This window comes from Nymphaea colorata, chromosome 3, assembly GCF_008831285.2.
Source record: "Nymphaea colorata isolate Beijing-Zhang1983 chromosome 3, ASM883128v2, whole genome shotgun sequence".
Lineage (NCBI taxonomy): Eukaryota > Viridiplantae > Streptophyta > Magnoliopsida > Nymphaeales > Nymphaeaceae > Nymphaea > Nymphaea colorata.
This window is the reverse complement of record NC_045140.1, coordinates 20,152,446-20,166,731: the sequence shown is the minus strand read 5'-3', so window position 1 is coordinate 20,166,731 and position 14,286 is coordinate 20,152,446. Positions and strand designations below refer to the sequence as shown.

General features: G+C 38.6%; 3 protein-coding genes across 5 annotated transcripts; 1 reads left to right on the top strand and 2 right to left on the bottom strand.

The window, feature by feature from the left end:
- The first annotated feature begins 2,253 nt into the window (after positions 1 to 2,253).
- On the top strand, positions 2,254 to 5,255 carry LOC116250377 (brassinosteroid-related acyltransferase 1-like). Its single transcript, XM_031624005.2, has 3 exons — positions 2,254 to 2,996; positions 3,572 to 4,048; positions 4,744 to 5,255. Exons 1-3 carry the CDS (start codon positions 2,415 to 2,417, stop codon positions 5,239 to 5,241), a joined length of 1,557 nt encoding a protein of 518 aa, XP_031479865.2. The 5' UTR covers positions 2,254 to 2,414; the 3' UTR covers positions 5,242 to 5,255.
- A 418-nt stretch (positions 5,256 to 5,673) lies between these two features.
- LOC116250003 (uncharacterized protein At2g29880-like) lies at positions 5,674 to 12,000 on the bottom strand. Of its 3 annotated transcripts, XM_031623319.2 has the most exons (7): positions 11,632 to 11,998; positions 10,118 to 10,184; positions 8,718 to 8,834; positions 7,583 to 7,658; positions 6,536 to 6,868; positions 6,357 to 6,429; positions 5,674 to 6,281 (listed from the first exon to the last, which is right to left on the bottom strand). In XM_031623319.2, the coding sequence occupies exons 3-7, from the start codon at positions 8,828 to 8,830 to the stop codon at positions 5,812 to 5,814; spliced, it is 1,065 nt and encodes a 354-aa protein (XP_031479179.1). In that variant the 5' UTR covers positions 8,831 to 8,834; positions 10,118 to 10,184; positions 11,632 to 11,998; the 3' UTR covers positions 5,674 to 5,811. The 3 variants fall into 3 exon arrangements, with proteins under 3 accessions (XP_031479179.1, XP_031479178.1, XP_031479180.1); XM_031623318.2 differs by lacking the exon at positions 10,118 to 10,184 and having other exon boundaries at positions 11,632 to 11,997; XM_031623320.2 differs by lacking the exons at positions 8,718 to 8,834; positions 10,118 to 10,184 and having other exon boundaries at positions 11,632 to 12,000.
- Positions 11,725 to 14,286, bottom strand: LOC116250004 (uncharacterized). Its single transcript, XM_050076795.1, has 4 exons — positions 14,141 to 14,286; positions 13,624 to 13,952; positions 12,842 to 12,920; positions 11,725 to 11,963 (listed from the first exon to the last, which is right to left on the bottom strand). Exons 1-4 carry the CDS (start codon positions 14,169 to 14,171, stop codon positions 11,725 to 11,727), a joined length of 678 nt encoding a protein of 225 aa, XP_049932752.1. The 5' UTR covers positions 14,172 to 14,286.

The window sequence follows — 14,286 nt, the reverse complement described above, 5'->3', positions numbered from 1 at the left end:
CTCGCTCGTGCATGAACGCAGTCGTCACTTTCACGAGTATATATTCCTCTTTGCTTTGAGCGAGATGCTGCCATTTTTGCACGTAGAAGGCATGTTCAAAGCACGCCCATACTAGTCAATATCTAAAGAGCAATATGCCATTAAATGCACATATCAGCTAAGCGTGGAACAAAGAATCCCTTAGAGCACATGGCTACCTCCGAATTTCTACCCTGAAGAACAGGCTACAACAATATATGGCAAAGCATTAAGGGAATGGTTCATGAGCATCTACAAAAGCGAAGGTGCGAGATTGTTCGTGGAGAAAAGGAAAATCGGTGCCTGACAAGCTTAGGAACTGCACGAAAAGCAAACAAAGATGGCCGAGACGAAGAGTGTTGGAAAAAAGGGGGCGGAATGAGACAAGTTCTGCTTCACAAGCACGCATGCTATAACACGAAGCTGGCTACATACACCGTTCTTATGTATAACATTTCATGCATTATTTTAATAATAACAAAAAATATAAATAACTAATACAAAAAGAAATTATAGGAAAAAAAACTGCAAAAAGAAAATTTAGAGATTTGATAAAAATAAAATTTGTATGTCCATACGTTATGACCAATATATTTTTTTAAATAGTAAAAAAATGTTTTCATTTTTTTGTCCCGTTTATAACATTGTTCACTAGTATAACTTATATATATATATATGTGTGTCTGTATAAAGTAATTAGCATGTTTGTGTAGTGAGCCAATTGACACCATTTGTGTTTGTCTTGAAATGTTCATACATATATAAAATTTAAGATTTTTTTTGTCATATGTAAACTGCCGCTAAAGCCAAGAAAATTAAGATTGTGGACTTTTTAACTTTTTGACATTGGAAAAAACCATCTTTTTGTTTTCTCTCTGTATTCTTTATCATACAAAACTCACATGTCTAGTGAGATTTGGCATCATGGTTATCACATTAAGTGGGTACGTCTTCCTTCCCCCACACTACCCCCCAGGCAAAAGTGACGCAGCCCGTTGACACAACCACGGAATGATGAGAACAAACTTTCAACACAAAATTCCACCTTGACTTGACATCATATGATAACATGCACTTATCCCCAAGCGGAGGTGTTATAATTTTGTTCATGCAGCTTTTGACTTGCGCCGGCGGCGGACCATTATCAGTCGGATAAGACAGCTAAATTGAGAAAGGAAAAAAAGGCAAAACCCGCTTTAAGATGCATGTTCTAACAAATGAAATATACACTTTTGCTTATTGCTGCTACTGGACATATCTTGCTTCAGCTTCGCCTAATCTACTTGCATGCAATAAGATTTTTTTTTTCGAAAATGGAATTTAACTAAAAAGCTTTATTTATTTTTTTCGAAAATGGACTTTAACTGATAAGCTTTAGTGAAGGCAACAGCACTATAAGAAAGTTCAAAGAACAGAATGCTTGAGGGTTGCGACTTGATCTAATGTTTCCAACTTGACGCTCTTCACATTGGTCAACTGGATCTGCTGTTCAGATATTTAAGTTTGATGAGATATTTGATTTTGGTATTTCTAACTTTGGTTATAGACGCTGAAAGAGAATGGATCGGATTCACTTTCACTTTTTTGAACGTTCACATATTCAGATTCGGATTCACATTCAAATATCAATAAAAAAAGACATTTGAAATGGGAATCAAAAGTCTAATTTCACGATTTGAACCCGATCGATCGTAAATTCGATAACGGCAATGCTTTCTGGTTAATTTCTTAGAAAAGTTCATTCATATTGTTTATTTGCCCTTACATATATGTAATTAGGCTGTATTTTTTTTCCCGAGATATTTCAAGATAAACAAAAATTAAATTAAAATATTTCAAAATTAAAATTTTCAAGAAAAACTCCCGAAAAACCTATGCGCCATTTCTACGAATTGCAAGCTTTTTTCATTGGATTTTAATTTCCAAATAAATCATAAGCGAGGGCTGTGCGATTGGATTTTGTCACCAACAGAATATAACAATGCAAGCCTACATAAAATTAAGTATGCTAGAGTTCACGTATTTTCTTACCATGCTGTTTGTTGCTCTCAGATTAGCTAAAGAAAATTCGCCATTTCCGGAGCACACATCATATTTCGGCAACAAAATCCGAAAGACAATTGGGTCTAATCGATCCAGAGTTTCTTCCCAGGAAAAGTTTCCTCAAGAAGAAAATACTGATGGAAAGGACTCCGACTTAGCGGGGAACAGCGCTCGTGATTGGGATGCGAACTGACTGCAAGGACGTGCTTGGCTCGACGTTCCAACTCCTTCACCACGTCTTGGTCATCATCAAGCAACGGAGTGGGAAGAAGTAGTAGTTAATTAGATCTGCTGCCGAACAACAATCCCTGGCTCTCTTCGATCCTTTCGTTTCTCACCTTCTCTCCTTCGTTATGGCAGAATGTGGGCAGCAATCCTGTGCACGTTGTTGTCCATGTTCAAGAGGAAGAGAGAGTGAGAGGAGTTGTGTGTGTATATATATGAACTCGTGCCTCTCATGCTCGAAGCCAGGTAGTCTATTACCTTTAGGATCATCATCCATGGAGTCTGAGAGCGTGACGATAAAAAATTTCACTTCTGTCTGCCCAGACTTTCTCCCACTTGCAAAAGGAGAGGATGGGGAGCTCCTTCCCCTCTCCAATATCGATAGGAAATGTCCCATGCTTATGTACACGATCTTCTTCTATAGAACAGCTATTCATGATTTTGAGTCAGTTGTCCAGAAGATGAAGACGGGATTGGAGAAGACACTGTTTTATTGGTACCCAGCAGCTGGAAGGCTCCACACAAATCAAGAGAGTGGAAAGCTTGACATCATCTGCAACATGAAGGGTGCACTCTTAGTGGAGGCTTCCACAGAGGTGGAAATATCACAGCTTGGGGACTTGTCACAGTACAACCCATTCTATGAGAAGCTTGTTCATAGGCCACCACTTGATGGCTACTTCTCTGACATGCCTCTAACTGTCATTCAGGTGAGCTAATGGACTCGAGGACCTGTTCAGTTTTGTGAAACAATTAACCAAACCAAATCTGACCCAAGCTTCTGATCCTTAATTTAGATTAAGACCTGTCTCAAATAGTAGTGAATTAAGACATAAAGTAGCACTTGGACCCAAGTATACATGCACATGTTACAGATATCTTAGATGCATCAATGTCTACACATGGATGTTACAAGCTGCACTCTAGGTCGTTCTGGCATGCCGAACCTCAAGTCAAGTGGAACAGAATTATACTAGTTAAAATGGCAGAGGCTGGAGTTAATTTGGCAAATCTGTGCCTGCCTGTTTCATGATCATCTTAAGTTCAGCCCAAATATAAGCAGGTCTTGATTTTCACATAATTCTCAGATGCGTGACCATTCCCAAGTCGTTCTCATAGCTGAGATTGCATTCGAGTTTGTTTTTGATCTACAAAAGACTCATTCTATCTATTTGGTAGCGCCAAAAAGCTAGGTCACATAAAATCGGTTCCCTGTTTATCAAGAAATATCGAATTAGTAAATGGAAAATTGACGCATCTCGTGATCCACTTATCAATTGTGCAGGTAACAAGATTTGGCTGTGGAGGGTTTGCAGTCGGTGTTGGTACAAGCCACTCCTTGTTCGATGGTCCGGGAAAATTCAAGTTTTTAACTGCATGGGCTCTGTTAACATCAGGAAGATCAGATGTGATTCCCATGCTTATACAGCCGGTGCACGATAGGAGTCAATTGCTGGTGGCTCAAAATAATGAGAACAACACAGAGTGTGATGATTGTGATGATAGTAGTGATCCAATGACGAAGATGGTCGTGCCGTTTTATCATCTAATTCAATTGATTGAACAGGCAATGTCATCTGCTCATGGACCTGAAACAACAGCAGGAGAATGCAACTACTCACGGATCGGCAGCACATTGCACGACGGTTATGTTTTCAGAACTTTTACTTTGAGCGGCAGATTCATTGACGGGGTCAAAAGAGAAATAGGGCCTGATGGAAACTGTTCCACATTTGAAGTTGTAGCAACCCATCTATGGAAGGTACTCTCTCTCTCTCTCTCTCTCTCTTATGGACGAGGGTAGGTGGATGACAAACATTTTCAAGAATGCATTCTTTCGTGATGAAATATTTCACCACTGTCATTTCAAAGATTCGGATCTCGCTACAGCGATCATATGATCTGTCAGACTAGCTTTTGAAAATTCTTGGAGATTTTCGCTAGCTTATCAGTGGTCAGCGATCATCGACGATATATGTGGCTGAAAATCATAAATACGTCAAATCTTATTCATAAAGAGACAAGAGACTTCATCGCCTATCATGAGCATTGACGCTGCTCATTTAGTGGACAATTAAATTTGCGTAAGAAAGTCTGTATTAGCCAACATTATGAATGTAGTATCCCTTTAAAGATGTAACCGGAAGATGACGTATCTGAGACTTTCACCCCATTTGATCTTAAAAGCTATGACGGTTGTTCTTTAATTAGCGCGTTCTGTTCGTGCAGTATACGCGCCTAGAAGCATTATACTTGATGAAAGCATGCTAGCTTATGCGTCCTTTGTAAGGAAAAAAAATTAAGATCCTTGTTCAAATACCAGTATTCATCTCGTAACGTTTTGTAATTTTTGAGAGCAAAGATGTTTCAAGGATTGAACAAATTCGGTTTCCAATTTGCTCAAATCTTCTTTTCAACTGGTTAGGTTCAACTGATGACATATTTCACCCATAACAGGCAAGAAACAAGGCGCTAAATTTTGACAAGGAGAGGAAGGTATGCCTGCAATTCACAATGAACCTCAGGAACAAGTTGGTGCCACCACTTTCAGAAGCCTTCAGCGGCAATGCATACGTACTGGCTTCTGTCTCATGCACTGTTGGAGACCTAGAAAAAGAGAGTTTGGACGAGACAGTTGGCAAGATCAAAGCAGCTCAAGAATCAGTCACAGATGACTATGTCAGGAAGTATCTGGAAGCACTTGATGCTCCCCAAGTGCCTCTCCCTCCATTGATGGAACTCACCATGGTCAATGACTTGTCCATGTGCCCATTCCACAAGCTTGATTTCGGGCAAGGACGTCCAACATGCATGTATGAACTGGCCCCTGCTCTTCCATATGCTGCGTGTCTTACCGAGAACTTCAATGAGGAAGGGAGCATCAATGTAACCATAGGGCTACTCCCTCAACATGTGGATGCTTTCACCCATTACTTTCAGACCAAACTTGTCTAGCACCACCCAGGAGAAGCTTATGCCACAGAAGGGTTCTTCTCATTTTCTACGCAGACGTTGGTAGTGTTTTGCTACTCAAGAGTCTTTTCTTTTCCCTTTTAAGGACTTCGTTTACATAATCTTGAGGCCAACGGTTGTTACTGTATGTGTTAAAATATCAGTAATGGACAGAATCATTGCTGTAGCTGACTACTTTTTCCTTCATTGAAAGGATACATTGGTTTAATAATGCGTAAACAGGTTTGCTTATACAAACACGTACACTTGCATTAAGCAACTATTGGCTGCGGTAACAACGTTTTTTTTTTTTTGAACTTTTTAAACAAGACTTTCAAAATATGAATTTCACGAAAAAAATGATCTCCCATGGGCAAGGGTGCATTTGAGCAGGCGTTGATGTGCTTTATAATGGATAAGATTGGTAATCGGAAGTTCAGAGAAAGCCAACAGTTACCAAAACAAGACAACAAAAACTTTACAGAAAGGTCGAGTGTTAGCACCAAAGCCTCTTCACTAACAAAAATTCCAGAATACAAACTCTCTCAAACAAAACCCTCCCCCAAAACTTGGTTATTTGAATTGATCAAGTTCACTAATTAACCATCTTCGACGAAGGTCTTCATTCAAAGTTGCAAATGCAACTCGATTAAGAGGATCTTTGAGAATAGTGACTGCTTTGACACAATCCTCAGGATCCAATCCTTCCATGTTTTGGAGCTCTATCATACATTGTCGAAAAGACGCATCATCCTCAGAGGCCATCTTTTGCACCATTCGACTATCAGCAAACTCAAATGCTATGTTCTCTAATGCCACAGCAATTCTATGCCTTGGGCTTGAACAGACCCTTTTCTCATGGCTGCTGGATGATGTGGTATCACCATGCTTTTGCTGTTCAAGAACTTCATAAGGTGTTGCATCTTCAGAACTTGCTTCATCGGTAGAATATAGTGTGTCTGTGTTGGCTGCTGCATTTACGTCCTCGTGCATTAGCCCATTATGCATTCCAACCATTGTTCCACGCCCTTCAATTCTTTTTCCTGCATACAGAAATTTTTGTCCGTTTATATATTTAAAGTTTTAAACAAACGGAAACAATTTGGCAGAGTACTTACCATCAAATAAAATGGAACATTCATCATAGAAGGGAAAGTATTTGCTCTTGTAGTTTCTTGCGTCTGGGTGTTCCTGCAAAATGTGAATAGCACGCCATAATACAAACACTCGTGACAGTTGATGCAATATTTCTAGTCACGTATAGTGAGAGAAAAAACTGACTGCAATAAGAACTTACCGAGATATACTGCTCCCAAACATCCTCAGATGCAGTAACCACTTTCAATTCATCATCCCATCCAAATCCATTAAGATTTCTGAGAGCCTTGATCATCCTATATTGTGTTTTTAGTCTTCTGTAACGACTTTTTAACTGAGAAATGGTATAATTTAAATTGAACCTCTTGTTGAAGGCTAGAAATATCGATTTCCAGGCATCCTTTGTGAACCCCACCTCAGTTCTTCTGCCTCTATTAGTTTGTTCAAGCAACAGATTGATAAAGAACTGATCACGACTAGTTGTCCAACCAGCTCTATCTCCATCTTGGGTTGGAGGTGCTGTCGTGGGCATCTTTTACATTGATCAACAACAGATAACTTATATTAGCTTGCCAATTGTTCAATATAAAAGTACACCGATAAGGGAGGCAACATTATTAACATGCATATGCAAGTTGAGACTCTGAAGTACGTTTGACAAGTTGAGCACTGGTGTGAACAGAGCTTTCCAAATAAAATACTACAGCTTGACAGAGAGAGTACAAACATACATAAACTAGATTTCTGCCGTCTAGGGTCAAATAAGTTGAAAAACGCATCAAGGAATGCAATTCTTTTGTAGCTTCCTTTTTGGAATTCTAGAGACCCATAGAAGCACCACTGGTTAAACAGCAGACTCCTTTTCTTCCAAAACAAGAATGAGAGAGAAGTTTCAGCACCCCATCATGTTCCAGAATGCACTATGAGTGCCCTCTCTAGTTGCAACTAGGCCTAGTTATAGTTAATGGGGTTCTGAAATTCAGTCTGCGTAACAACCCAGTAATATGTAAAAAAAGCAACAGTATGCTCGGAAGAAGGGGCACTGCTGCTTTTCAGCACACTTAGTATAGCTGGAAGACAACTTAGGGAACAATTCATACTTTTTTTTTTCCTTGCCACTCGCTATGATGACTCGTTGAGAACCATTGATAGTGAACCTACTGAAGAAACAGTACTCAGCTCAAAAATATTTTAATGCACAGCAATCAAACATTTGATAGTAAGATTAGATATTAAAGGCTCATACATTTTCATGAAGAAGTGGCTCCATCGCTGAAATAAGTCTCTGCACAAAATCTGCCGTTAGAGCTCCTTTAGATGCACTGCAGGAAGAAAGGAAAGAAGAAGCAAGATAAAGACCAAGCGATGCAACCAAATCATGACCATTGGTGTCTTATGGCCCTAGTTGACATACTCATAGAATTTAAGTATTACAACCAAGCTATGCATAAAAATGCAGTTCCAAATCTTTTCCCTTCCTCTGCCACTTTAGTGCACCAATGCTTAAGTTTAAGAAGCAGAATCAAATCTTGATTTTAGTGCATCTATTGCAAGATCTGAATTTTTCATCATTATGGTTTTTGATGCAGTATCTGAATTTGTAAATCTTTAGTTTTGAATTTGAATGAATATCCATGAAGCAACAAGGCAGATAAAAGAGTGCATCAAAAAAATTTACATAGTTACAAAATGGAATGGTACCAATTTAAGCTGTAAAACAAGAAGCTACATCTGTTTCTAGGTCTTGCTACACCACTAGTCACCAGTTCTTTTTCAGACAAAACAAATTGAAGACTATTAAAAAACAAGCTTAGATATGAAGAGAAATGTGACAAATAAAAATAAGCTATTGGTATTAGAAAATTATGTTCCACGCCTCATAATTCATACGAAAAGAAAAGAAATAACCCAATCTTCACAGACTACAATTACAGCCAAAGCTTGAAAAATATTAACAGAGTCCAAGAAAAATAAAGTATCAATGCTCTTAAACATAAGAGGAAGCGGAGCATCTAAAAGCAGAAATCAGATTTACCCACGTAAAATTGTTTAAGGAGAAAACATGTGGATATAACAGCATATATGATAACATGCACTTAATGTCGTAGCCATGTTTAGATTTTTCAGACTCCAAAAGTTATGGTGGACAAGCATATGTCATATGCAGCTAATTTTGGAGGATAAACTGGAACATGCCATAATTGAACTAAATTAATCACAAATGACCACTTGAAGAAGATGCCAAGAACAACCACCACCACTATTGAGGCTAATGCAGCAGCTAACGTGAGCAGAGCATGAGCAGTAGAAGGTCTGAGACTATAGAAACACCAAAAGTTAACAGAATACTCATACATATTTCTGTGCCTACAGAAGAGTACCTCACAAAATCTGGGGTTTTCTGCTCCTTCACTGCTCGATATCGATCTTCTTTGTTTACCATAGCTCCAGTAAATTTTCGAATTTTCCCACTTCCATGCCAATCATTCTCCATTTTCCTTTTGCAATCAAATATAAAATGAGAAACTGCAGTCTAGAGATTCTTACCATTATTGTCTTCAAGAACACTAGCATCCATCCAGGCAAGAAAAACCCCCAATGACATATTGGACCACATATAGTTAGAAGAAGGATGAATCCAAGAAGTGAATTAGGAATTTTAAGTAGCATAAAATTCAACTGCCTACTATGTCCAAGAATGGGTTCAGGTTCCCTGATACACCTAAAATTGTTGAGATTTAGAAAAGAGATGACACTCTCCTTAGGTACTCGGTTCCCATATACAGGTCAAAATATGATCTCATACATTAGATTCAAGCCTTCAACAATTCTAGATCTTCCCTTTTGGTGTACATACTGTTTTTGACAATGTTACGGCAGAGAAGGACCATGCCAAGAAGACAGTGAAGAGGATGGCCCAGTATTAAAACCTGTGAGGTTGAAGAAGTTTCAAACAAAGGCTTCCACAGAAGCAAGTCTATGTACCTTTTAAAAAACAGACTTAAACTTAGCCAATAAAATTATCCGTTTTTTTATTCTACCAGATCTTAATTTAGAAGACCTCGAAGAAACAACAGTTCAAATATAGTCACAAACATCACAATCAGGCTTTGTTGGCAAGGTCTTTCTCAGGAAAATCTTCAGATTCGAAAAATTAAAAATTATAAAAAAATAGAGGAAATTATGAAATTACAAGTTTTTTACAACATTGATAAAAACTCAAAATAGTTATTGAATGTTAAAAGGAACCTAAAAAAAGGTGTAAAAAATTAAAAATAATCGTTAATAAAACTCATGATGTTTTTGTGATATTTCCATTTTGAAGATATTCCAAAAGAAGATAAGAAATTTTCTTTTTTCATTTCATTCTGAAACAAAATTTTGTATAATATTGCCAATCTTTGTGACTGTGGATCAGAAAAGTACAACTACAACACAATTTCTAAATAAAGAAGCCTTTTTTTGGTCAAAAATCTTTTCTTGGTCAAAATCATAAGTCATAGCAAAAAGGATAGTTAGGAATAATAGGTAATGATGCAGGAAGCCCACAAGGACAAATAGATGAGTTATTTGTGGATGCATAAAAATTATATTGATTTTGGGAATGAATGAGTGCACATAAGAACCAACATTTGAGAGCCATGCACAGAACAGAGCACCCTCTAATCAGAACTTTACAACCTATGATCTGAAGGTGTTAATATGTTCTTTCCTATTTGTTTCCTCTAAGGATGCGAAAACCAGCCCCGGGCTAATTTAAGATGCTCTTCAGAAGCCTTACCGGAATTCAGTCAACACAAGTTGAAGGTTTCATAAACACAGCACATGTTGTAGCTTTCTGCTCCATTCTGAAAGTGGAGATGTGGAGTCAAACACGGATCACTTGACTATGAAAAGTATGTTAGAGAGACTTTTGGAACCATGTTTTGTCTTTATGATAAGCTTAACAACAAAAACGACAAAGAGCGAACAATTCCTTGTAATGTTTTACAGGTGGAGGAATAGCAAAAGCGAGCCTGGTTGTCAATAGATACATATACTGAACCAGCATGATAGTGCTCTCTGCTTGCAGAATATGTTCCCGCAACAGAAACCTGTGAAGTAACAAGAGATGAAGGAAAATGTGGTACAAATGAAGGTGAAACAAGGACAGCGTGGTTGAATGCAAGTGATACAATCAATATTGGTTTGGGATCTTTGATAAAGGAGCCTAAGGAGGAAATAAGAACATGCCCAGCGATTTGCTTACTCATTTTAGCTGCTTATACAATTCACAGGCAGTCGACAGAAGTTTGGAGGCAATTCGCCACATCGCCATAGCTCTAGAGCAAGAATTGATCCGTGAAGCACATTTCTGGTACACAAAACACTTTGAGAATTCCAATGGTACATTCTGAGGCTGTCACCAAGCAACTGAGCCAACCATGGCACCACCCAGTTAAAGCGGAAAGAAACTACACTAGAGTACAAATGAGGAAGCAGGGACCACTCCTTCATTAAGTACGCAGTGCGATGAGACACACAATCTAAATCCTGCAGCAGTTTCCAACAAGAAATGGTCCTTCAAATAGACCGATACATCTCCTCGTCGTCAGGAATAAAGCCAATAGTCATCTCTAGCAATGTCGTTTGACTTAACCTACCAAATCACACATACCCAACACTCAAAATCAAAATATTAAGTCCCTCATTTACAAAGCCTGACCTAAATGCCGATGGTTTCCTTCAGTCTGTCATGCTCTTAGCACCACGATCAAGTTGTTGGAAGATAGCAGAGTTGCAACTCGTAATTAACGCACTACAAGCACCCTGGTAAGGCGAATTGGAGTAATATAGCTTCTGCCAACTTGAGCAACGAGATGAAAACAAGAACTACTGAAGACGGGGTGGTGCAGTCGAAATACGACAGCATCATGGATCAAACTGCATTGGTGATTCTCCTTGTTTCCCATACAAAAAGTTCCCATGAACACAAATAGGGACGGAACACCTAGATTTCAGGTAAAACAAGAGAAAGAAGTCGCAAAAAAAAAAAAAATCATTTGCTTACCATTTAGGCCTAGGAGTAAAAGCAGCCACATTCCCTAAAACACCGCATGAAAAGGAAAGGTGAACAAAGGGAAACTAATTCTACACAAACACTGACACCCTAAATTGATCAAACTAGATGAATAAAAAGCACAACCCTCATCATGACACCGATTGTCGCCAAGCACTTATAGAGCTAACAGATTCAGAGGAAGAGAAAATGTCAGAAGCATATGAAAGGAAGAAGAAGAAGAAGAAGAAGACTACCTCCCAGAACCAGGTCTCCTCTGCCTCTTACTCTCCCGCAGCCCATCATCGTCATCGTCATCGTCCATAGGACGCTTGTCTCCTACCATCCTCTCAGATCCAACGGTTCAGAGGGAGAGGGGAAGCTTCTCGCCGTCTGTGAGTCAACCGGCGGCCTACTCCGGCGACGGCACCGTTCTCCGGCTTCTTTATCTTTTGTGCTCGTGGAGGGCGCGTTTCGGGGACGGGACCAAAAACGTGACCAAGATCACGCTTTGCACGATCTCTGCCAGGCCCCACCCGTGAAACATAAATTTGGTCATGTTCTGGTGAACATCCAAATGCGGCCCGCACTGGAATCCAGAGATATGTACACAGCATTTTAGCCCGTTTCTCGCATGAGAATTCCCTAAACCTAAAACCCCCAGGGAAAATCTCGACTTAATAAAGGAAAAAGCGGAAAACCTTCATCAGATTTTGAAAATTCTGGTCTTCTTGTGAATGCATTTCAGAAAATGTGGTCGTGTATTAAAACATAAAAACAACAAATCAGGACCATTGATAATGAAGAACCTAAATATGGTAACGAGTTTTTCATTGCTACGTCGCACCAAAAAATAATATTATTTCAGAATATTGATTTATATTTTAGAAGTATAGAAACTCACGACAGACATTTACAACTATTTTCCTTGCATCGAGCGCAAATGTCTAGGAGGTGGGTTGGACTTGGACATGTTAGAAATGTTTGTTCAAATGTATTGCATGAAGTAGATTTACCCACCATATATCTTCAAATCAAACATGATAATGGGGCAAATTTATCTATATGCATTAGCCACACACCCCTTCGGCAGCAACATGCAATTAAAGTATCTGTGCTTTTTGACAAAAATAAATGCACATACAGCAGAACAAATCCAATATCCATAATCAAATCAATTGCTTGAAAGCCAAGTTGGTGTCTGATTGGATACACCAAACTAAACTATAAAAATATATCCATGCATGTCAGATCCGACCCACTTGCATGCATAACTGATCTAGAGTTTGATCCAGTGTAGACAGTAAATTGTCTTCTGATCTGGATCAGAACCACATTTTCAATGCATTATTTAGTAAATTTGTTCTTGAATTGGAGCACTCAAACTAACTAAAAGGCCGAAGCGCTGCTTATCAAACGTTTTAACATGAAAATGCAGGGGCCAAGTTAAACGAAGGAATTTATTACAGATTCTATGCCAAGAGAAAAGCCGAAGAAGAAGTAGTTTGTTCCCAGCACGTCCATGTAGACCAATGACTTTTCGCCACTGTTAAGAGTAGAAGACACCATTGTGATACCATATACATTCATGGGGCACAGCCATGGATTTTTTATTAAGAGGGTGAATTATAGTTTCAAAATTTTAAGAGCGTCCAAATATAATTTTTTGAAACTTTTATATAAAGCTAAATGAAAATTTGTAAAAGTTGCAAGTAATTTTAAAAAAAAAAAAAAATTGGAGAGAGGCCAAGGCCCCTGCCAGCGGCCCACCTTGGCTCCACTAGGAACGTACAACAAATCAAGCTAGCCAACTCGGGCTTGACTCAAACTCATTCTATAAGATCGGCTCGACCTAGACTCATTTATTAAATGAGCTGAGTTCGAGCTTGAGTTAATTCTGGAGTTATAAACCGAGCTGAGTTACATGAGTTTGATCGTTTGTTTTTCATTTCTCCTGCTGTCTTTTGACTCTATGCCTCTTTTTATGTTTCATTTCTCCCTCCCTCTCTCTCTTTCTCTGTCTCTCTCTCACATTCTACTTTTTTTCTTTTTCTTTTTCCCTACTTTTTATCAGGCTGCAAGTTGCAAACCAGGTAATAGTTTTTTTTGTTTCAATGCTAGGTTGTATGAATCATTGTATAATTGATTTTTAATGTAAAGTACTCTTCATACACTGTTTTTTGGTGAACAATTATGTTTTAAAGAAGAACAGTGGAATAATATTGCAGCTACTTTTTTTTTTCCATAACCTGAAAAACACCAATGTCATTGGGTAGCCGGCTATCCAGGCGCAGGCAAGTAGAAGAGTACTGCTGCCTGACGCTGCTTCCACCAAGACTTTTGATGCTGCTGCTGTCGTTGCTGTCTTCTCCAACTTTGACCACTGGCCTAGTTAGCTGCAGCATGTCTGCAGCTTCCCAATCAAAGTGGGAGCCAAGAACTTTCAGAAGAAGATGGAGAGGATTATACGGAAAATTGGTTCTTTCTCTCGACCCACACATCATACGGGCTGCTTCGTCATAGGCTCTATCTGCATCCTCCGCCGTCTTAGAATGTTCCAAGCCACAACCTTGTTTTCCTGAGACAATGGAAGATAATTTGTAAGCAAAATAAAAAACCAAGGCAACCCTATTTTTTTTTCAAAATTTGCATGTAAATTTTAAAGAAAATTTATTTATCTTAGACAAAAAATAAAATAAAAAATTATATTTCGGCTCCTATTATAATTTTGATATTATAATTTGATCCCTATAAAAAAGTTTCTACCTCGGCCCCTGACCAGTAGGAATTTGATCATGAACGACGACAACCCGAGAGAGGTTGTATTTATCTCCTAGACAGAAAGAAGTAAAGGAACTTACAATAAAACTCTCTTATACTAAGACAATATGGCATAAGATGGGAGGAACAAT

Bases quoted from the DNA above. Each gene is read 5' to 3' on its own strand.
- LOC116250377 (XM_031624005.2), top strand. From the start codon at position 2,415: ATGGCAGAATGTGGGCAGCAATCCTGTGCACGTTGTTGTCCATGTTCA. The intron at 2,997-3,571 runs GTGAGCTAATGG...TCAATTGTGCAG, and splicing joins TGCCTCTAACTGTCATTCAG to GTAACAAGATTTGGCTGTGG. The intron at 4,049-4,743 runs GTACTCTCTCTC...CACCCATAACAG, and splicing joins TAGCAACCCATCTATGGAAG to GCAAGAAACAAGGCGCTAAA.
- LOC116250003 (XM_031623318.2), bottom strand. From the start codon at position 11,720: ATGGTAGGAGACAAGCGTCCTATGGACGATGACGATGACGATGATGGG. The intron at 6,869-7,582 runs GTATGAGCCTTT...TCAATGTAAAAG, and splicing joins AGCCACTTCTTCATGAAAAT to ATGCCCACGACAGCACCTCC. The intron at 6,430-6,535 runs GTAAGTTCTTAT...CACATTTTGCAG, and splicing joins TTTGGGAGCAGTATATCTCG to GAACACCCAGACGCAAGAAA.
- LOC116250004 (XM_050076795.1), bottom strand. From the start codon at position 14,171: ATGATCAAATTCCTACTGGTCAGGGGCCGAG. The intron at 13,953-14,140 runs GTAGAAACTTTT...CCATTGTCTCAG, and splicing joins CCTACTGGTCAGGGGCCGAG to GAAAACAAGGTTGTGGCTTG. The intron at 11,964-12,841 runs GTAATAAATTCC...TCTGGATTCCAG, and splicing joins TTTCTCTTGGCATAGAATCT to TGCGGGCCGCATTTGGATGT.